Genomic DNA, 22,025 nt, shown 5'->3' with positions numbered 1-22,025 from the left:
CAAATGAATCTCTATGTAAAAAAGCTTTTTGGTGTATATCAAACTATTAGACAAATCACAACAATCAAATGATAGAATATAGCACATTTCAATTATTTAATTAAAGACACAATGACAATAATCACACATTTTATTTTTTTTAACAGTTGTTTGCTTCCCGCACACTGCTGTTAAAATGATTTAAGCAAAATTGTATTGCTTTGAAAATAGACTTACAAAGGAAAAATAGAAAATTCATCTCTGCAAGTTACTGATAAAGAAAATCTAAATTTTAATAGATTTAAAATTTTGAAAAAAAAAAAAAAGATTTGCAGGTAGTTGAGGCTTTGCATAGGATTTTACACCAGTTCACAACCCTTAAAAATAAAAACAAAAATCAAACTTTCCAGAAACATACTTGATTGAAACAGCTCTTTACAAACTTGGTTCGTTAGGTAGAGTGGGGTTGTGCAAAAAAAAGAGAAGAAGTGATTGTCTTCCTTAACAGTCTGCTCGGAAAAATTAAAATTATTTTGCATCACTCAAAGCCTGAAGAGGAAAAAACACATTTTAACTGACAGAAATAACAGAGAAATTTTAAATAAAAAGCAGAAAGTGACAGATGGAAACAGTTTAAAAACTTGAGTCATGTTTAAACATAAAAATTAAAAACATAAAAACACATAGCCATGGCAGTGATGATTAAGAGGCACTTTGAAGGTATAGAAACTTTTTACCTCATAGTCACAGGAAAGTTACTTTAATGATCTCATAAACTTGAGAAAATCTGAAGTTTATGAGACCCTATAAATGAGATACTGGAGAAAAAATGTATAACAATCATAAAAAGAGTGCAAGCTCTGTGGTTTGTTGTGAAGCAAAAAAAAAAAAAACTGTGCTTTTTCCAAACTCTCGTCAGCCCCCGATCCCACAGTGACAGAGTGCAAATGTAACATCCAAACAAACTGTTTCAACATGACGTCATTCTATGAACTTGGTGTTGATTTGTGCTATTGGATTATTAAAGCTTCATTTATCGATAAAAATGTCTACCTTATGGAAATCGACGTGCTAAAATCTTTCTGTGCATTTTTTTTTAATATCTGATATTGCGCCACTAGTGTTAAAAACATAGGAGAAAAGACAAATAATAACGGTGTGCATTGAAATCAAACAGACAAAATACAGCAATACCTAAACAAACTAGAAGTTTATGTTTTACTTAGTGAGTGAAATGAAGAAAAACATCCAAAAACTTGCATAGATATTTTCTTTAAAGTCATTTAGCCTTTTTTTTTTTTGAAGACTTACTAAGCCCACCCTTAAAACAACCCAAAAAAACCCCAACACAAATGATTCAAGAATAAAAATGTGTGAAGATACTTGGTTTATAATATAAAAAGAAAATAAAATGAAGTCACTGCATTGATATCTTGTCAGTTTCCCTTTAGTTGCCACAGAAGCGGCAGTTTCACCTGAGCGAGTCACAAAGCTTCAGGGTCCATCACTTCCATCATAGATTATGGGCTTTTCCATGGTCAGATGGTAAAAAACTTTCTTGGAGATAAACCTGATGGAAAAAAAGGGGTTGTTGTTAAAAATATAAATTAGCTCCTGTGGTATGAAAAGCGAAGAATCTCATCTGGTGTGAGGTCAGAAAAAAAACACACCATTTCTGTTTAACCATCACATGTCTGTGATGGTTTGTTTAATCTCTAAGGTTAACTTCACCCAGTACAATAAATGTTTTGGTCGTATCAGACGTGACCTCAGGATGGGACAAAATGTGGGAGCTCAGAAATCCTACAGGATTTGAATGTGTCACAATGTGACAGCAACTTCTGTACGCGACACGGTGTAAGAGGTCAGCAGCAAGTACAGAAGGGTCACATCAGTCCATCAAGACATGGACAGTAAGTTAGAGTCTAAATATTAAGAGTCGAACAGCGAAAAGAGGGACAGGTGGATGAGGAAATATCACAAGAGTTATATGTCTTGATTAGGCCAAAAAAATGAAATAAAATGTTTCGTTCCAGTTTACACGATAAGAAATATGTTTGGGTCGACACCAGCTTCATACCTGGAGAAGGAGTTGTCAAAGATGAGTGTGTAGAGGCCAGGGTGCCGCGCTTTCACTTGTCCCTGAATTGTCTCTTTATGGGAATTGCAGCGAGTCAGAGGAATCAGAACCTGAGAGCGGAACAGAAACACCACAAATCTCAGATTGGTGGGCAAATACCTTTCCCAAACATGCTCCTACAAAACATAACAATAACAATCTTGAAAATTTTGTAACAAATGAAAAGAATAAAGTTACACCACAGAAAATATTGCCAACAAGTGAGATGCTTGGGGCTTTGGTAAAGTGAGAAATAATATCACAAACTTTCTAAAACCATCTGAAATTTTTATGCATATCGTCCACGTCAGTCTGACTCTCTCTACCTCGGCTCGTGCGCCTCTGAAAGCAAAATTACTGCGGTCTCTGTAGGAGGTGCTCTCATTTTCAGTCAGGAGTTTCTGTAAATAACTTCCATTTTTCAAAAGATCTTGTGTGAGTTCGCTGCCTTTCAATCTTCCCAACAATAGAAGAGAGTGTTTTGTTCACTTAAAAGATGATGTAACATCTCTGCCTCTGACAATTGCTCTTTCTTTGCTAGAAGAAGATTGCTGTGAACGACGCTGAGAGATGTCAACGCAGCTCAGACGTCTGCGTGGCACTTTTCAACGGCTCGTGCCAGAGTAAAACGAGTTGTTCCTCAAATCCGCCGCCCACTAAGATAAAGCGGCGCACGACAGGCACGTCTACCTTCGCCTGCTCCACTTCACTGTCACTGGACTCCCGGTAAACCACGCCTAAAGAGATACTCTTGGGCTCAGAGGAGAACATCCAGCCGATGGTTGTCTCACAATCTGCCACGGTTATGTTAATGGTGCTGTAGCAGCTGGACTTGATGAAGAGCTCCCTGGAGCCGTCACCAAACTGGGAAATGTCCTCGACGCTGAGAGGGACAGCGAGTCTGCAAGAGTTCACAATTTTAAGACCAGTTAACAAAATGTAACTTCACAAAGACTCCAGTGCAAGTGTGAAATATGTCAAACGTTAATACACACGTGACGTCTCCTGATCTGAGGAGGTTAATCTCAGAGTCCTGGACGGTGGGGACGCTGTCGTCGTCGGGGGCGACCTCGCCGGGGCCACTGCCAAGACAGGACAGAAATAGAGCAACGTTACATCCTGCAGCCAGGAGTCACTGCTGCCATCAGCGGCCTGTTTTAAAGAAATAACTTAGGGATAAGCGTCATGACTATGAATTTAAATTGCACAATGAATGAATCCACAGATCAGTGCCTGTGCATCTTAATCAGCAGCTTGAACATTTTTTTGCATATTTTAGGGCAATTAGGTTTTCATTTAAACAAAGATGATAGACATAACTTTTAGGCTTAGTTAATTTCCTTCTTGCAGACAGGTGTGTGCTATTTATTTTTGTTGTGCTGTTTATTCTGGCCTTTGAATACTTTGTTGAACTATTTTCTTCTTTTAATGGAGTGACAAAAAAAAGCTAAGCAAAGCTATGATTTTTCAAAACCTAAAACTTGGCGCACAGCAGGAATTATTGTGGATTTTCTTTCATTCTAACATGGTCAAAGTTGTACATACAGTCTCAAATATATCGATATATTCACACCCCTACCAAAATTGGTCTCCTTCTGCCAAATTAACATTTACCAAAATAACAGTGTGTGTGTGTGTGTGTGTGTGTGTGTGTGTGTGTGTGTGTGTGTGTGTGTGTGTGTGTGTGTGTGTGTGTGTGTGTGTGTGTGTGTGTGTGTGCGTGCGTGCGTGCGTGTGTATCTTTTGGTTTTAATCTCTTGTGGATAAACGAAAATCCATAACGAATTCAGATTTGTTTGCTTAATATCTTTTTAATCACTGAAATTGCTGGTTGTCTTAGTAATTCTAGCTTGTATAAAGAACAAATCAAATGAAACATTAAAATGTGTTACAATGTATTCTGCTACTGTAATTATTCTACAAATGCAAAACCTGAGAGGAAACAAAGTCAAAATAGTGTTAAGTATGAAAAAGTATAGAAATTAGTCAACCATTTCTCATTTCTGCAAATGATTCCTCACATCTCTTCAGAGTGACACACAGGGCTGCGTTTACCAGGTGCTTGTTGAAACTTCCTGTTATCAGAACGAAATATGATTGTGTAGCTTCAAGCATGAAGCACAATGTGATAAAAATACTACATGGACGAAGTGGAGAACAACAACACGTCTTTGTTCCATAAATGTTTAGCAATGGTTAGAGAAGCTATACTTCCACAGAAAGAAGTTCCTATAGTCAATGATTACTACGCGAGACAAACGAACTGCAACCGAGTACTTCTCGTTTCCTGAAATTCAGCCTATTTTTATTTGTAAAGTGAAAACGAGAGAGAAGATTCCCAATTACAATGTAGCACAGCAGGCTGCAGAAAGAGGAAAGCATATTAAAAACCCCCTGGAGATCCCTAATGTTCTCCAGAGGCTTCTCGTAATCAAACAAGCAACAAGCTGGCTGACGTCTTGCTTACAACAAGAGAGCAAACGGCAGTGATGGAGAACAGTCTGCTTGTTTTGATTCAGCCTGATAAAACAGAGGATGCATTGTTGATAACGCTAATTAAAAGCCACCTTCTTGGAGATAATTAATGCTGCAGTTTCTCTCTGTGGGCTTCATCTGACCCAGACCAGGAAGCGACAAACAAACAGATTGGAAAACCAACCAACTGCACCGTGTTTTATCTGCACCACTCAGCCCCGTCCGGCAGCAGACTGGGCCGGCACCGGGCCCAAAAGTGGCAGACAGCCAACCGAGACCTGGCTCGATGATGTATCCTTTTGCAAAGTGTAATTCTGCTGGTTAGGTCACATTAACTCGAGCCAGCTGTCTGAGATTTTACGCCAGAGTTTCACACTTTTTTATCTTTAAACGGCCTCATCGGATCATAAATCAAGTCAAAGCAAAACTTATCCATGCAGGAAACAGCCTGGGATCTTAAACATGCAGAGCTCACAGGCCTGGCTGGGTTGAGATTTTCATCCGAGTGACTGACGGCAAGTGGGAAAGTTTCCATTAAACGAGACTGAGCAAATATGGTTTTATGGTGGTTGTTAATAAATTCTTTCCCTCAGAAAGTCTGTCGGTTTTGAAATAACTAAATTAATAGTTCATCTAAATGAGTGCTGCTGATCAAGACAAACGTTGAATGTGAACGCAGTATTTTACTAATTGAAGTGTTTACATGCTTGAACTTATAGACTGATGCTTGGATGCGGACTCAAAACGAGTCGTAGTACAGTTATGGCTAATGTGAAATATTTAATATACATTTATAAACCTTAAAAGTACAACAGAGTATTAGGGACATACTAAGAACAAATAAATAAAAATATGATAATAAAGTAATAAAATTATAAGAATGAAGGTCAAAAATAAAATCAAGATAATACAAGTATAAAGTCATAATATTTCAAGAACAAAGTTATATGATATTTTCATAATACTGGAACTTTCTTCTGGTAATTTTTTCTTTAATTTTTCAAAACGTTACCTTAGTACTTCATCATATAAAAGCTCTGATGCACAAAGAAAAACATCCCCATGTCAAATCTAACCTGGAAGTGAATTTGCATGCTGAGCAGGTCAGTTGGCTCCACACTGAAAGGTTTCTCACAGGAGCAGGAAAAGAGTTAAACGGGCAATTTTATCAAAGGTTTGACTGCATTACAGATACTATTTGTTCCCATGATACATTTCTCTTTTTTTTTCTTAGCTTTTTGTGAAATCCCTACATTTTTCCACTATAAGTTATGGATGCATGCTTAGCATGACCTTATAAGTTTCTTTATTGTGCATTCCCCTTTGTTCTAGCAATCCGGTTCCATTTTGATCAATAATTGAAGCCATCCAGACATCTAACATCAGTGCCAGAAGAAACAGTGCTGGAGCTGCACAATAATTAGCGCCGATCCTTACCCACCACCCAGGTCGACAGATGGCTGCCAGAACCTCAGGCCAACAAAGACTCGTAACGTAAGAGTTGAAACGGCAACAAGTCCCACATGACTAAAGGAGGCTCTATGCCTTCTTTCGTAGCTGTGTGGTGATGAAAAAGTTGACGGATCACAAAAGTGGTGCTGATTTTGGTTACATGTCCCTCTCTTAATTTTGTGCCATATTTAGATTAGGTCATAGAATAATTTTCCTTACAGCTTGTAAGAAAACGATTTGGCTAACTTTTTTTTTTAGCAAGTTTTAAATCTTGTTCAAAAAAGGACAAAGCAAAATCCTCAATTTCAGCTACACTTTCAGTTTTGGGATTTTCAAACACTCATCAATTAGCGTTTATTGCCGTCACAATAAATCATAATTATTAGATTAACTTTTGTCCCATTATATAAATTTGCAGAGATGCATATAGTCCACGATTAACAATACATGCTTTCAAATTCTTTTGATGCCCGAGAATCGCTTTTCTTCGGCGGTGTATGAGGCAAAACTAAACCCTTAACACGAGCAACAACAAATCTTTCTACCACCACAAGCCTTGTTTCAGCTTACTTCTGCATGGAGGCTTAAAGATAAAAAGCTGATCCCCGGTAAAAAAAAAAAAAAAGTACTTCAAACAGTAATTAAATTGCAGCTCTAAATATCCGCAGTTAAGATATAAAGACCAAATTACGGAAGCAGTCCAGTGAAAAGAGGAGAAGTTCTGCAGCTGAAATTGTAACAACTACATTTTGTGCTTGTCAGATAGTACCAAGGCTAAAACAAACGACCAACCTGCATCATAAGAGCTCTCTCAACATAAAGCTACTTTCCTCCCATTTCTCATTCGTTGCTCTCTTTTGAAACATGCTCCCTTCTGTCTGGTTAAATACTGCGGAGAAGTTGCTTTGTATTTTACCACATGCATCTACCAACCATCACTGTTTAATCAATTTGCTTTCTTGCCTGAATGTCAAACTCTCCATTAATCCTAATTAAAGTTAATAATTATAATGCATGCAATTGAATTACATGTTTTTTTAACCGATACTTTTCTTTTATCTTGCACGGTGCTACAGACAGCATGCTTCTGAAAGGCAGACAGCAAAAAAATATCCTGCATTTTTATCTGAAAACTCTTGATGACCCCTCAATGGGGTCCAGGCATCTGGAAGATCCTTACTCACCACTGGCCTCAATGCAGCTCCATTAGGGGCAACAATTGGTGAAGCTGCCAAACTATACGGCAGCTTCACCAAGGGCTGAGCAAAATGGCATCGCAATATAAACATTTCATATTAGTTGATATTGATTTAAATATCTGAAATAGTGCCAAACTGGTGAAGTGACATTTCCTGTTTTATCCACAATCTCCTCATTAGCTGTTGCCCTCATTTCAGTCCACACCGTTGTTTTTCATATTTAAGCAGTTATGAGAAACGTTGGGGAAATCTGAAACAGACCGTTGCTAGGTAACCAAAGAGCGAGTGAGTTAGTTGATGCCATCAGCCTTGCTCAGCTGGCTGAGAGACGTTGAGCAGCTAAAGCCTTTCCTCTGCCTACATCCCCCAGAACGCAGTGCAGTTCTGCATTGGGTTTCAGTGAAATTACTGAATATTCTATCAGACATATTATCTACTGATATTGATCATGTACTTATTGCAACATATACGTATGGTAATTGGCTACGCTCACGTTTCACAAGCTCCTGGTTGCTGGCGGTCTTGCTCTCCCTCCAGTGAACCTCCTGTGGTCTGAGAGTTGCTGTCACTGTCGTAGACGCCGTTCACCTCCTCTTCTGTGATGATGTCATAGCCCCCATCATCAGATTTGATACCGGTGTCCGAAACTGGGGGGAAATCATGAATTCGACATGCGTGAGGCATAAACCGAGCAAAGAGAGATTTTTTATAAGAAGCCATCACCTTGTGTAAACACAACATTAAATCTGAATTTCTTAACATATAATTTAGTTTACAGTTTGCCACCTATGTGCCAAAAGTTTCGATGGAAGATCAAATTTGTACAAAGAGAAAGTTGAATTTGTATACTTTGCAACAAAATCATTAAATAACATTACAGTCACTTATCAGCTTACAATAAGTAAGCTGATTTCTTGCTAAAAGGGTTTGATTACTTAAAAGTTACCTGCTTTAACAGCTTTAACAACAGAATGGCTTTTATGTTTCACTTTTGCATTTGTTGTTATTTTTTGGAAATCTAAATTCTAAAATTGAACTTTTTTTTCCCTTTTGTTGACATTTACTTGGCCATGCTCTGGTAAAAACTGGACAAATATCTAGGTGTAAATATATGCCTCTGTATAAAGGCTTTAGTCCTGAAATTCCCTATTCACGTAAAGGTAAAGATTTGTGAACTTGTAAAATGTAACCTAGAACCAACCAGAAGTAAAAAACCAAAAAAATATGTACATGTCAAAAATACCTATTTTTTCTTCCGCCAATTATGCATTTTAAATATAAATCAAAATAAGCAAAAACATCTGAATCTGTGCAAATTTCAATGCATATATTGTCATATTTACATGTGAGGGTTTCAGTTGTTTTGGACTTTGTTTCCTTCACACCTGTACGAATAACTACACAGAAGATATAGAATGAACACATTTGAAATAATGTTTCCTGCTTTTGAATATTACAAACAATCACAAACGTTATTGCAGTATTAAATTACAATGTTTGGTTTTAGTAAATTGAATGATAGAAAGTAAAAGCTTCAATCCAAATGTCACTTCCTTCCTTCTTTATGTACAAAGTTGAATTTATCTGACTTGGGTTTCAATCCTTGTTCCTCTATCAGTCAGTCCTTTCACTTCTGCCAAAAACTTTCCAGCTTGCACACCGAGTGACCAGTGACCAATAAACAAAACCATTTAAACATTGTAGATTTGTGACGTTCATAAATAAATACAGAGAAGTGTTTCTCTTTGAAACGCGTCTCTCACCTACTGCGCTGGAAGGCGACTTGTAGGGAGCGGGCTCAGGCGGAGGCTGAGGTCCGGCTCTAGCTGAAGAACTCATCTCTGACTCTATGAACTTCTCCACCACCGCATTGTGCTGCACGTAGCAGTCGCTGCAGCAGCGCTCCTTCTTCCCACTGTGTTTCGTCAAGACAAAGTTGTTGCTGCAGCTGTAGCAGAAGATCCGGCCACAAACTCTAGAAATAGGAAGCAAAGACCAGAATTTGTGATGCTGTGTCCAGTGTAAAGTTGAAGTCAGCAGCAAAGTAGCTCCGACGCTCGTCTATAACCCACCTGCAGTGATGTCTGCGCACCCACCAGGTGAACTGGTCGTTGCAGCCAAGGCAGTGTGTGGCCTCCTTGTCAACCAGCCACCAGCGCTCCTCGGCTCGTAGTTTCTGCTCAAACTCCAGAGCATCTGACTTCTGCCACAGAGCATCTTTGTCCCTGAAGTAATTCACAAAAAAAAAGACAAAATAGAGACCAATAATATAAAAACAAGCAATGAACAAGAGCTTTAAAAGCTGGAAAAGGTGGATTTGGTAGAACATGTTAATTACATATAGTGCCAACAGATTACTTTCCACTTTGCTCAATAATGTTGACTTTACTGTAAACGCAACTCAAGAATCCAAGATGTGCATCTAAGAAATAAACTTTTGGTTACATCTCTCGTTGTTTTTCTCTGTGCTTCTGCTCTCACTGTCTTTCTTGCCAAATCACAACAAGTAAGACATTACAGCACTTTCTGCTGCTCAGAGCCAGCTCATCCGTGGAGATAAACAACATTCAGCTTACAAATGAACTGCAGTAAATCTGATGGTTCAGGTCACAGTTAGGGGTAGTCTGGAGTTTTTCCACCTAATATGTGTCCTAACTTTTTCTATCTGGGGAAAGTATTTGAACACCCTTTTGATAAGTAGAGTGAATGTGTTCTGAGGAACATTGTAGACCAGTGATCTAATCTATTATGACTCAAGCGAGCAGCAGACATACCACCTGCATGTTTTATTAGCAGAAATAATAAAGTTGGTCAAATTCTTCTCTTCAATATGGCCAAGACATGAGAACAAGAAAATAAAGTGAGCAGATGTTTGTTTTGAAAAGTCAAGAAATGGCAGCCAGAAAGTAGCTGCTCGTCTACTAAACTCACCTATATCTACATCTGGGCAATATATTAATTTATAATAAAAGTTGACATATTAACATTGTTAATATGTAAATAAATATGTATGGATATTATGGTGGTTATGGTAGTGTTATTTTGTGATTTTTAATTCTTGTTTTATGTGTTTTAACATCAACTTGCCAATGTGACTAGAGACGGAAATTAGCAACTTGGCAATAATCTCATGTATTCACATGCCAGAGTTCATTAATACGTATTGTCCTATTTTTTTTTCTCATAAAATTAGGGTAAATTATAATATAATAAAACAGGACTTAATCTCATCTTGTCAACTTGTATAGAGAGAGTAATAAAGATAAATCTTCACTCTAGTATTGTGCCACGATGCAGGAAGAGCTGCAGGATGGTGGCTGTCGAGAACTGGAGCTGGAGATCCGTTGCTCTAAACGGATGAACCACTTTGGACAAACGGTGTAACCAGGCAACAGAAAAAGATCAATTCAAACACGGCAATTATTCCCAGAACGGCTAAAGAGAAAAGTCTCACTTAATAAGCTCAATGAGCCTCTCTTCCAGGTTGATCTTTGTGCTGTTGAGGTCTTCAATCTCTGCCGACATTGTCAGATACTGACTTTGTTTCTCAGCCTCTGTTGCTTCAAGTTTCTGCTTCAGGTCCTCACACAGAGTTTGCACAGACAAATGTGCCTCTTCGATGCTGCAGAAACAAGAAAGCTAGTTATAATTTTATCATGAAAGCATATATTTACACCCACCGAGGGGGGATGACAGCCGCACCTGGCCGTAGAGCTGCCGAGTTGCTGAATTTCGCCTTCGTTCTCACGGATGGTGGCCTCCGCCTGCGTGATGTAAGCATCTTTCTCGCCAATTAGCTGCAAGTATTTCTCATTCGCAGCCTTTTGTACACGTTATGAAAAAATGAACAGAAAACAATGATGAGACACCTACCTTAATCTAAGTTTGTGCTTACATGAATAAAGCAGAAAAAGCTTTCGGCGTTTTCCTAGCTGCGAGAAGGCATGAGAACGTTAATGTCACTGTAAACTTAGATAAGCAACCTTTAAAAGTTCAACTCTATAACATAAGTCTATAAGCCTGGTAAACCTCAGACAAACATGATAAATTATCATCTCACTGAGCCAATCACTTGATTAGGGCTACAGAAATCTTGCATCCATCCAACATTCTGCAATCAAAGGAAGATAAAACGCTTACATAATCAAGACGTCTCATTAGCTGTGGAAAAAAATTAAAAAAGGAAACACACCAACATTCCGCTAACTTGTATATAATCATATATCGTTCAGCCAGTAAATAATCAAAGTTGTTGGATATTATAAGCCATATGTGTGTCTGTCTACTAAAGCAATTAGTGATGGTACGAGACATAAAACGCATTCACAAAGTAACCACAAATAAACATATTCTAGATTTATTTTCACTTCTAAAAAGATGGAAACCTTGAGTTCAGACACGATCTTCTGTTCCTCCTCCAGCTGTGCTGAAACCTTCTCCAGATTTTTAGTCACAGCCTGCAATAAAAAAAGTAAAAAGAAAAATCTAAAAGTTTGATGCTATGAGACAGCAATTCCTCCAAAAGTCAAATGAAAAGCATTTCACGTTTGTTTCCATTGACGCCTTCCTACCTGGCTTAACAGAACTGACATTTATTTTTAACTAAGTGAAACCTTCTGTGAATAACCTTATTTATGCATTTACTTATTTTCTAACAATCTCCCAAAGCCTCTGTGGAGCATTTTGTGCAACTTAATTCCTTGTTCAAAGAAGATGCAACGCAAAGGCAAAGATGAAGAGAGGTAATTTCTCTCATCTAAGTTAACTAACTACTGCTGTGAATTTACCAGAAAAGAGGATTAAATAATTAATCTTACTTTCTCAAAAGGCTCCAACTGGGAAAGGGCTATTAAAACAATTCAAAACACCTCCACTAATTAAAAACAATTTATCATGCTTAGAATCCAAAGATAATTAGAACTAAACACAAAGCACAGGAGAACCCGATTAGAAACTTTGTGTGTATTTGTTGTTTAATCCGAAAATTGCTCTAAATTAAAAAGAATCAACTTGGCATCCTGGCGTCTTTCATCCTAAGTTAACGTGGAACCTCAGACAAGTATTTAATCCTGCATGGAAAATCAGAAAAAAGTTTGTTGCAACTCTAAATCTACTGATACATGACTGAAAATGCCAGAGCAGGCAGGGAAAAATTAGGTAGAGAAGAAACCAGTGTTAACTCTGCAGGAGCCACAAGCATCCATAGCTCAGGTAAGAAAAGAGGAAGAGTGGCAAGAAGAAAGCCAGCATTGGACAAAAACCAGAAAGCAGCCTGCTTTCAGTGGAAATGTTGAGGTGCATGGTTCAGGTGAGGTTGAGCTTTAGCTCCAACTTTCAGCCAGTTACAGTAGAATAGTTTTCATCAAATCATGTTCATGTCTAGCGTGGGAATCTGCAACCAGAGTATTGTGTTGCTCTCGAGAACATAGGACAAAAATGCTAAAGAAAGATGCTACAGGTTAAACTCACCTTTATTTGAGCCTGATGACTCATGGTCTCAGAGCTCATTTGAAACTTCACAGCATCCATCTCCTCTTGGCAGCATTCTTTTACGCTGTTCACTTGGTTCTTGGCTTTTTCCAGCTCTTCCTGGAGCTCTATAATGGCCCTAGGGAGGGATTCCTTCTGTGTCAGCTCCTCTCGTAAACTGTTGTTCTCCTGCCGCAGGGCGTTCATGCACTCCTCGATCCGCTCCACCTCCTTCTCCAACTCTTCGATCTTGGCAGCGTCCCCTGCCAAGTGTTCGCTGGCTTCTTCCCTTTCCGCGTTCAGCTTGCAGATGGACATCCCCAGCTCTGCCATCTCGGTGTTTGCTCTGTGCAAGCCCTCACGGATCTCTGTGTTCTCTAAAGCCAGCTTGTTGTTTTCGGCTTTGAGAGCAGACAGCTCTTCTCGGACGGCAGAGGAAGAAACGGCAAGTTCGGCGTGGGCAGCTGCTTCTCGATCGCGCTGTTGAACCAGAGCCTCCTCTTTCTTTTTGCACTCCAGAAGTTCGGCTACGTGCTTCTGGTTGAGTGCCTCTACTTGGGATTTAAGCTGCTCCGTAAGAGACCTCAGCTCGCCTCTTTGGGCTTCTGTAACCTCCAGCTGTGCATGGGATTTTAGCTTTTCCTCCTCAGATCTCTGCACCTTCACCTTCAGGTTCAGGATCTCTGCCTGGAGTCTAGAGACCTCTTTCATGCTAACGTCCAGCTGGCCCTCAACCACAGCAAGCTTGGCAGTAACTTCCTGGTTCTCCTTTCCTTGGACTGAGCTCCTCTCTAGCTGTAACGTCTCTATTGCCCGTTTCTCGGATGTTACCCTTTCAATCAGTTCAGCCTGTTTGGCACAAGTTGCTTCTGTGTTGGCTTTGGCCATCTCATTCTCCTTCTCCTTAGCCTCCAACTCTTGTAATGTTGACATCAACTTAACAACTTCTTTCTCTTTATTCTCCAGCTGCTTGTCTTTTGCGCTTAGGTGTTCTTGCAGGCTGACTAATTTGGTGTTTGAAGCCTCTAGGTTTGTTTTGTGTTCTTCGATCTGAATGCGGGCGTTCTTCAACTCCGTCTCTGTGCGACTAAGAGTTGCTTTCAAATCATCCAGCTCCTCTCTCAGAGTCTGGTTCTCCTGCTCCAGCCGCTTCGAAGTCACTTCCGATTGTTTCGCAGCCATTGTGGCTCGCTGCAGACTCTCATCCAGACCGCGGTTCTCCTCACGTAGCAATTTCTCCTTTTCATCCACCGTCATCTTGGCATCATCCATTTGGCCTCTGAGCTGTTTCTCTGAAGCTCTTAGAGCTGCTACTTCAGCCTCCAGCGCTGCTCTGTGCTCCGTCATCTCATTTTGCTGCTGCTCCTTTCTACTCACTGTGGCCTGCAGCTTCTCTTTTAATTCCTGTAAACTGGCGCACTGCGTCTGGTAGTCTGCTATTTTGGCAGACTGTTCATTGAGCTTTGCCTTGTGCTGATCGAGGCTAGTGGTCAGTTCGTCCCTTTCTGTAGTCAGTATTTGGGTCTTGGATTCAAGCTTCTGTAGTGTCTCACTGCTGGAGCTTAATTCTGCTTCTCTGTTCGTAAGCTGCACAGCAATTTCAGCAACCTTTCCCTCTAAAGACTCCTTCAAGTCGTCAGTGTTCTTCTGCATCGCTTCCATTTCTTGCTTTGCCCCCCTCTTCACCTCCTCTAACTCTCGCGCTTTCTCCTCTAGAGATTGTTGGACGTCCTGCAGCTGTCTTTGTAGACTGCTTGCCTCCTTTTCTCTCAGTGCCAGGTTCAACTGGAGCTTTTCCAGAGTACTGAACTGCTCCTCCACTTTTGCATTCAACTTGGCCTTCTCCTCAGACGACGATGTCACCAACGCCTCACGTTTTGTTTCATTCTCCTTGGACTTCATCTCATTAACTCGTAACTCTTCCTCCAGTCTTTCTATCTGCCTCCTATTTTCCACCATCTTACCTTCAGCCTCCATCTTCACTTTCTCTGCCTCTTTCAATTTGTCCAACAGCTCATGAATCTTAAGCGCTGAATCAAAATGACTGGCAGCCTGCTGGCCTTTCTCATCTAGAAACCCATCCAACTTAGCCATAAGCTCCATGTTCTTTTGCTCAGCAGCTGCCAGCTTTTCCTGAAGCGAGACAAGCTGAGTTTCCTTGGCTTTTTCCTCAGCCCTGAGTGCTTCCACCTGTCTGGTTAGGGCATCGTCTCTCCCCTGCAGGGCTCCGAGTTCTTCCTGCAAGCCTCGGTGTCCTTCTTGAGCAGCGAGCGACATATCAAGCTGCCTCTGAAGCTCTTCAATCACTCCTTTCAACTCGCCAGACTCCTCGCCAAGCTGCTGAACCTTATCAAGGAGATCTCTCTGCTTTAGCTCTGACTGATCCAGCTCCAGGCGAAGGTTTTCAACTGTGTTGCTATCTTCTATGCAGGCAGGCAGTGAATCATTCAGATCGTTCAGCAAACTGTGCCCGTAGTCTGGGCTGGAGGCAAACTCAGGCGCTTGCTACATGGTTGAAATGGAGAAAAATAAGCGAGACAGTAATTAATATATTTAAATAGATTTCATGTGAGATTATTATTAGTTGCAAATGTTAATTACCTGGGAATAGGAACTGGCCAGACTATTAATACTGGAACTACGACTTGGTGGTTTCCACATGTGGCCAGGTGAATTTGCACTTCCCACCGTCCTCCTGTTGTTTGGAAAATAAGGAAGTCTTTTACAGTAAAATATCACTACTGCAGTTTTGTGGTTGTTTCTAGTTTGTTTTCGTGAGATCAGCTTTATTTACAAGACAATTTTAATTACAAGTATTTTAATTAAAATGTTCCAACTAAACTCTCTCTCTCTCAAACTTTGCTAATGGTAAATACTGGTAAACGGCACCATAAAAACAAAGGCATGTTGCGTGATTTGTATTGTGATTTAAGGGTTCGTCTGCTTTAATACCTTGCAAATGTTGGCCAAGCAGCATCGAGGTCATGACCTCTGGAAGCCACATCAAACTGGATCTCGTTGAGCTCGTACAGATGATTAATTATGTCAGAGCTGAGTTGAGGCTTCAAGAAGGGGCTCCTTGCATAGTACCAGTCACTGTGGAGAGATTTAAGGACTGAATGATGAGGCAGAGTGGAAAATTGAGAAACAATATTTCAGAATTATATAAAAAAATACTGATGATCTCCTGGATGGATGATGAACAGCTTGAAGACAGCAAACTAATTATTGTATCTGTAGTCTCAAGATCTCCACTTGAGATGATTAGCCACATTTATGTTCATTGTGAAGACTTGGATTGAGGCAGCTTGTGCAGAAATTAACCAGGAATAGAAAAAAGAACTGTTGCCTTATATTTTAATCTATAATAACCTACGTTTGAGATAAGTCTGAAACATCTGGATTTACTCCTATAACTGAGGCAGGAGGAAGCAAAATGTGGTTTACAGCATTTACCTTATAATAAAATATAATAATACTGAATATTGATGTGTGTTTGGTTACATCACTATAAGTAAAAACAAAAACTGAAAATTCAGCGGTTGTTCTACCTGGTGACTCTCTGGTTTATCAGGCACTGCTGCAGTGTGTCACCCAATCGCTGATGAACGAGGGAGTAGCGGATAAATGCTCGTCCCTTTCCCAGAGATGTCCTCAGCTGAAGAAGGAAACAGGATTCATTTTACACACAACCATCACTTCAATAAAAACAACATAACATCCATCCATCCATCCATTTTCTTTACACCCTTGTAAAGAAAATGGAAGTGGGGTCGGGAGGGTTGCTGGTGCCCATCTCCAGCTAACATTCCGGGTGGGAGGCGGGGTGCACCCTGGACAGGTTGCCAGTCTGCCGCAGGGCAACACAGAGACTAACAGGACAAACAACCATGCACACACTCACACCTAGGGGCAATTTGGAGAGGCTAATTAACCTGACAGTCATGTTTTCTGGACTGTGGGAGGAAACCAGAGTACCCAGAGAAAACCCACGCATGCACAGGGAGAACATGCAAACTCCATGCAGAAAGACCCAGGCTGGGAATCGAACCAAGAGCCTTCTTGCTGCAAGGCAACAGCTCTACCAACTGCGCCACTGTGCAGCCCCACAACATAACAGTTATTTGCAAAAACATAAAAGAGCAACAAATTAAAGCTACATGAAAATAAATCTTAAACATATGGCTGTAATATGGTCTCATATATTTAATGAACTGAAATAATGTCAGAATTATAAACAACAGATGCACCTCAGAAATGGATTTGACAAAACGGATGCCATCATTTGCTCCTTTGATCTTAGCCAGGCAGTCATTGAAGTAATCCCAGTAGTCCTTCTTGGTGCCCAGAAAAGTTGTTTTCTCCTTTTGGTCAAACTGAAAAAAACAATGTGAAGAAAATGCTCAAATTCTACTTTTTCACAAATAGACAAGAACATCCTGACATTTATCTTAGCACTGCGAAAAATATGTCAAATATTCCTCTAGGTTCTTTTAATAGGTATCTACTTTTAAATTGTGCAATTTCCATTGATTAACTGATGTACCAATGCATGCAAAATCCCACCTGTAGCAGATACTCCAGTTTGTAGGAGAATTTGTGCAGGTTGATGCTGTCATCTGTGATTGGCTCCCCACTTTCTTTGTACTCCTTTTCAAGCTCTGCAACAGCATCTGAAGTTCACATACAGATATATCAGAAGAGAAGAAAAAGGACAGAGAGTGACAGTTTATATATAAAATTGTACACTTAATAACCCTGCTTTGTATCTACCTCAAAAACTGGAAAGAAACTCAAGGTGAGTGCATCTGTGGCACACGCTCTCCTTCTAGCTGCATGGTGTTAGAAGCTTCCAGAATAGGCTAACTATACAAATAAGGACTTGGATGGTCGCTTTCCTAAATTTCAAAGCATGTTTGTGGGTCTATAGCTGTAGCACATTTCTTCTTCCTTCTTGTTTTAGTCAACCACATGCAGCCCATAAATGAGAACACATTCATAACATCTTTCTATCTTCACAAGGACTTTGCATTGACTTCCATTTATTTCTATAGTCTAACACAGAAACTAAACAACCCTTAATTAGTGTTAGATGCCTAACACTAAGTGTAACCTACACTCATTTCGCACCTAAGTGTAACCTAAACTCATTTCGCACCTAAGTTTAGGACCTAAACCTAAGTTTAGGTCCTAAACTTAGGTTTAGGACCTAAGTCCTAAACCTAATTAGTAACCCCAAAACAGTCTTTATTTTTACAGGGCCTGGACTTTGGGCCCCATAAGGAGCACCGGGTCCTCACAGTGTAGTGTTTGTTGGAAATACGAGTCTTGCAAGGTGAGAAATGCTAGACAACAAACACACATGTTTGCGTGGCTATCTTTGTGGGGACTTTCCATTGACTTCCATTCATTTCTACAGCCTAAACTTTACCCTAACCATTACATACCTAACCCTAACCCAACCCCTTACCAAAACTCAATTCACACCTTAGTTCTAAATCTAACCCCTGACCCAAAAACTGCATTTCCCCTTGCATACTACATCTTCCTGTAGTATGTGTCAGGAAAATGGTCCCCACAAGGTATTACAAACAACCGCACATATACACACACAAACATAAAGGTGACGTACCATGCAGATCTCGGATAATCCTCTGAAGCTGGCTCTCTCCGACCGCCATGGCCCCTCCTGTCGCTCTCTGAGCGAGTCACCAAGTCATATCCAGTCTGCTGAGTCAGAGAATCACAATTAGTATGGAACAAAATATTGTCACAATTGTTTCCACCATGCTCTTGCATGGACATAAGACAGATAAACCATAATTCATGGTTAGACGATGAGATCATAATCTAGTTCTAGAAAAAAACTATTTAGCCTCATAGTTTGTTGTAGTACTTTGCAATGTGTTATTAGCAACAAATCTGCAATATGAGGCCTCATCAGGTCAGACATGTTTGTCCATTGCATTCCACTGCTAACGCTCAACTGGATTGACACCACGCGAATTTTGATGCCAAGTCAGCAGGATAACTTCAGGGCCATTTTATTCTACTGGAAATGGCACAACAATCAAGAAGCAGTTGACAGTTGTCTGCCATAATGTTTCAGTATGTGCTACATGTCAAAATAACTTCTATAAAGATGGTAGGACCCAAGTTTAGCCAGCAGTAAAAAACATCAAAACTATCTTCTTTCCTTAGTGCATTCTGGTATTATCTATTCCATGTGTTAGTGACATACACACCTGGCCATTTACACATCATGTAAAAAGAAAAAAATCACTCATCCATCTGTACCACCTTTTGCAGTTCTCACGATTATGTAACCATAATCACTGTAGTGCTGCTCTGTCAGCAGTGGACTCGAGTCAGCATCCTCACAGTGGCTACGCAGCCCCGTATGCAACAAACTATGATCCAACTATAATTCATTATGTATTCTACGTCTTTCTAACAAAACCTGAACCAGCATTAAGACCTCCAGCTATTTCAGCTACAGTCATTTGTCTGTTGGATCTGGCCATGCAGGCCACCTTCACTCTGAACTAGAGGTGTGCCGATCGATCGGTCACCGATCATAATCGGGCCGATTTTTGTGAAAAAGTGCATGATCGGTGATCGGCGATCACTGGCTCTTGTTGCCGATACCGATCACCTGCATCTCATTTCGCAGCCTGCCTGTGCAGCTGGTCTCCTCTTTCCTTCACACTGCGCAAACGCGCAGCAACAAATCCTAAGCGATGTGGAACCTTAACGCACTGAGTGAATGGGGAAGTTTGCGTGTTGTGGCGGAAAATTGAATCACGTCAAAATGCATCAACACAGCAAAGCTAATACGACATAAAAACAATGCCATACTTGACGGAGTTTGGCTTATTCGAGGCTCACTGCAGTAAAAAAGACATATAGCGGATCAGATAGCAGGTAAAGCAGCGCACAGCTGCAAACACTCACCCGGATTAGCATGACCGTCAGAAAGCTAAACAAATAACCCGCAAAATTATGTATGTCTTCGAGCTGCGATGTAAGACGCTGGTTCTGATCTCGCTGTCGAACCGCTGCTACGCGCTACAGGTAGTAATATTTCACAGACGGAGCGCCGCTTCTGCTCCACCTGGTAGTGACTCTCACACCGAACCTCTGTTTAAAGTTGCAGCATCTAACTTAAAAAAATACATTTTACATACATATTAAAACTTTTGCTGTCCTAACATGAGACAGATACTCTCTAAAAAAAAAAAATCGATCTCCTCCCTGCTCTGCATAATTACTCCGCTCAGTCAGAAACAGCCACTCAGAACTACCGTAGCAGTAATCAGCTAGCCGCCATGCTAACAGGAAGTTTTCATTCAGTAACTCTGGATTGTTTATTGTAATGGAACCTGTATTTGCCTTTGAATGTTAAGTTTTATACTTGAATTTTTTTGGCAATGTTGAGAGGTTTTATTTTGGCTCTTTGCATTATTTAGCCTCTTCAGAGCCTTCATATGTTATCAGTCTGTTAAAGATAGTATTACCGATAGCAGTACAATTTGCAGAATGCCTGTTTTGTTTAGTTTCCTTCTTGGAAAAAGTTATTAAAACCAAGCTTTTATCTAAATTAAGGTGAATTCATGGTTCCTTTTTCCACATAATGTAACCGGTAGTGTTTATGATAAAAAATAATAATAATAATAATTATGTGATCGGTATCGGTGATCGGCCCTCATGGGTGATCGGTATCGGCAGAAAAAAACCTGATCGGCACATCTCTACTCTGAACCACTTTTAATTTCTTCATCCCTTTTAGATGCATACTGACCACTGTGTAGAGTAGGAACACCTCACAAGAGCTGAATAATCGTAGACGCTCTCTATAACTATTGAAATTGCCCAAATCCTTATTTTTATCCACTTTCCTACTTCTAACATATAAATACTGGGAACAAAAATATTTACTATCCCACCAACTAACATATAATCAGTGTTATTCACTTCACCTGTCACTTGATTGAGAATACTGACCACCAATGTTCAAAATGATGTCTGAAACTAAAAATACTTCAACTTTTTGACAAGCTCGCCTATTATCACAGGTTAATTTCTCAAATATTTGCAAGAAATAGAATATCATCATGAGGGCAACAGAAAATACAAAATGTGTGCTTGCCAGTGACATTGAGACATTGTGTTAACATTTCTTTAAATTCAATAAAGCCAAAACATGGGACATGTAACATGACCCATCTAAGTCTTAGCTTGTCCTGCCACTACTCCCCGGAGTGTTTGAACACTCCTCTGAGAAAAATGACAAGACTAAAGCAGAGTACTGACAGAAAATTCTTCAAAGAAACATATTTCGGACAAATAAAACATAATAAGGACACATGCCCTTATAGCTAGCCGGATAAAACAACACAAATAATGTGTTGTGTATTGAAAATGTTGTTGACACAAAAAGCTAGCACAACTCAAACGTTCAACAAAATTGTTCTCCAACAGCTAACTTAAGGCAACGCGAATCAAGTTAAAATGTAACACAAGTAATAGTTTTACAGCTCTACAGGGGTTCCTCTGAAATCAGAGGGGAAAAACGCACATAAACGAACTTTTACAGCTCTCCAAGAGTACTTACACAAAGGTTTTAACACACAACGCCAAATAAATCGAAATGCCCGCACAAATAACCATGACATCAACACAAAGTTGTTGTTTGGACAAATTGACATCTTTCTAAACGGTTTATAAACAAATAAAAACAGAACAGCTCTTAAAAAAATACATACTTCTTTTAGATATGAGTTAAGCCCATAACGATGAACTCTGAGCAGCCAAACTTGTTAAGAGTCACGTGATTGACAGCACTAGCTGCCCAATGAGAAAGCTTCATGAAGCCATCTGACCAATCACCTGGGAAACATGGGCGGGACGTGGAAAGGGAATGCTTGGTTGATTTATCACAGTAAACACTGCGGTCATGTGATCAATGACGCATTATTGAATGCCCCGCTTCTTTTTTTTTATGAAAAAAGAGGTCAAACTTACCTATATATATATTTTTAAAGGGAAATTAAAACATCTCATTATTATTTCATGTTATTATCTCCTAAATTATCAATTTGGACTCTGTTGATATAATTAAAACATCCTCTTTTATTTCTGTTGGAATTTTAAGACCACAAATGAACCAAACTATACAGTGAAATTAACCTTACCAAAAACTAAATCATGCATGACTACTCATTTTGTTGGAAATTTTTATATCAGTCAACTAAGCAAAATGCACTCCAGTGTCAGAGATTCACATACCACGCACTGAAACAATGATACGGCCAAAAAAGCTCTGTCAAATG

At 39.8% G+C, this 22,025-nt stretch overlaps 1 protein-coding gene across 4 annotated transcripts; it reads right to left on the bottom strand.

Annotated features, from left to right (window-relative positions):
* Positions 1–72: 72 nt before the first annotated feature.
* Positions 73–21,574, bottom strand: fyco1a (FYVE and coiled-coil domain autophagy adaptor 1a). 4 transcript variants are annotated; one of them, XM_008407020.2, is made up of 18 exons: positions 21,459–21,574; positions 18,326–18,423; positions 17,260–17,366; positions 16,944–17,069; positions 16,245–16,351; positions 15,646–15,789; positions 15,295–15,388; positions 12,694–15,198; positions 11,610–11,681; positions 10,927–11,045; positions 10,679–10,846; positions 9,297–9,449; positions 8,988–9,199; positions 7,718–7,871; positions 3,094–3,180; positions 2,789–2,999; positions 2,060–2,169; positions 73–1,549 (listed from the first exon to the last, which is right to left on the bottom strand). In XM_008407020.2, exons 2-18 carry the CDS (start codon positions 18,372–18,374, stop codon positions 1,474–1,476), a joined length of 4,494 nt encoding a protein of 1,497 aa, XP_008405242.2. In that variant the 5' UTR covers positions 18,375–18,423; positions 21,459–21,574; the 3' UTR covers positions 73–1,473. The 4 variants fall into 4 exon arrangements, with proteins under 4 accessions (XP_008405242.2, XP_008405241.2, XP_008405244.2 ...); XM_008407019.2 differs by having other exon boundaries at positions 18,326–18,420; XM_008407022.3 differs by lacking the exon at positions 21,459–21,574 and adding an exon at positions 21,308–21,418.
* Positions 21,575–22,025: the final 451 nt, after the last annotated feature.

Source organism: Poecilia reticulata, chromosome 4, assembly GCF_904066995.2.
Source record: "Poecilia reticulata chromosome 4, P_reticulata-male-v2, whole genome shotgun sequence".
Taxonomy (NCBI): domain Eukaryota; kingdom Metazoa; phylum Chordata; class Actinopteri; order Cyprinodontiformes; family Poeciliidae; genus Poecilia; species Poecilia reticulata.
Note: the sequence above shows the minus strand (reverse complement) of the source record. Positions and strands in the feature narration are given on the sequence as shown.

Bases quoted from the DNA above. Each gene is read 5' to 3' on its own strand.
- fyco1a (XM_008407020.2), bottom strand. From the start codon at position 18,374: ATGGCGGTCGGAGAGAGCCAGCTTCAGAGGATTATCCGAGATCTGCAT. The intron at 17,070-17,259 runs GTGGGATTTTGC...TGTTTTTTTCAG, and splicing joins AACTGGAGTATCTGCTACAG to TTTGACCAAAAGGAGAAAAC. The intron at 7,872-8,987 runs GTGAGAGACGCG...ATTTCCCCCCAG, and splicing joins GTCGCCTTCCAGCGCAGTAG to TTTCGGACACCGGTATCAAA.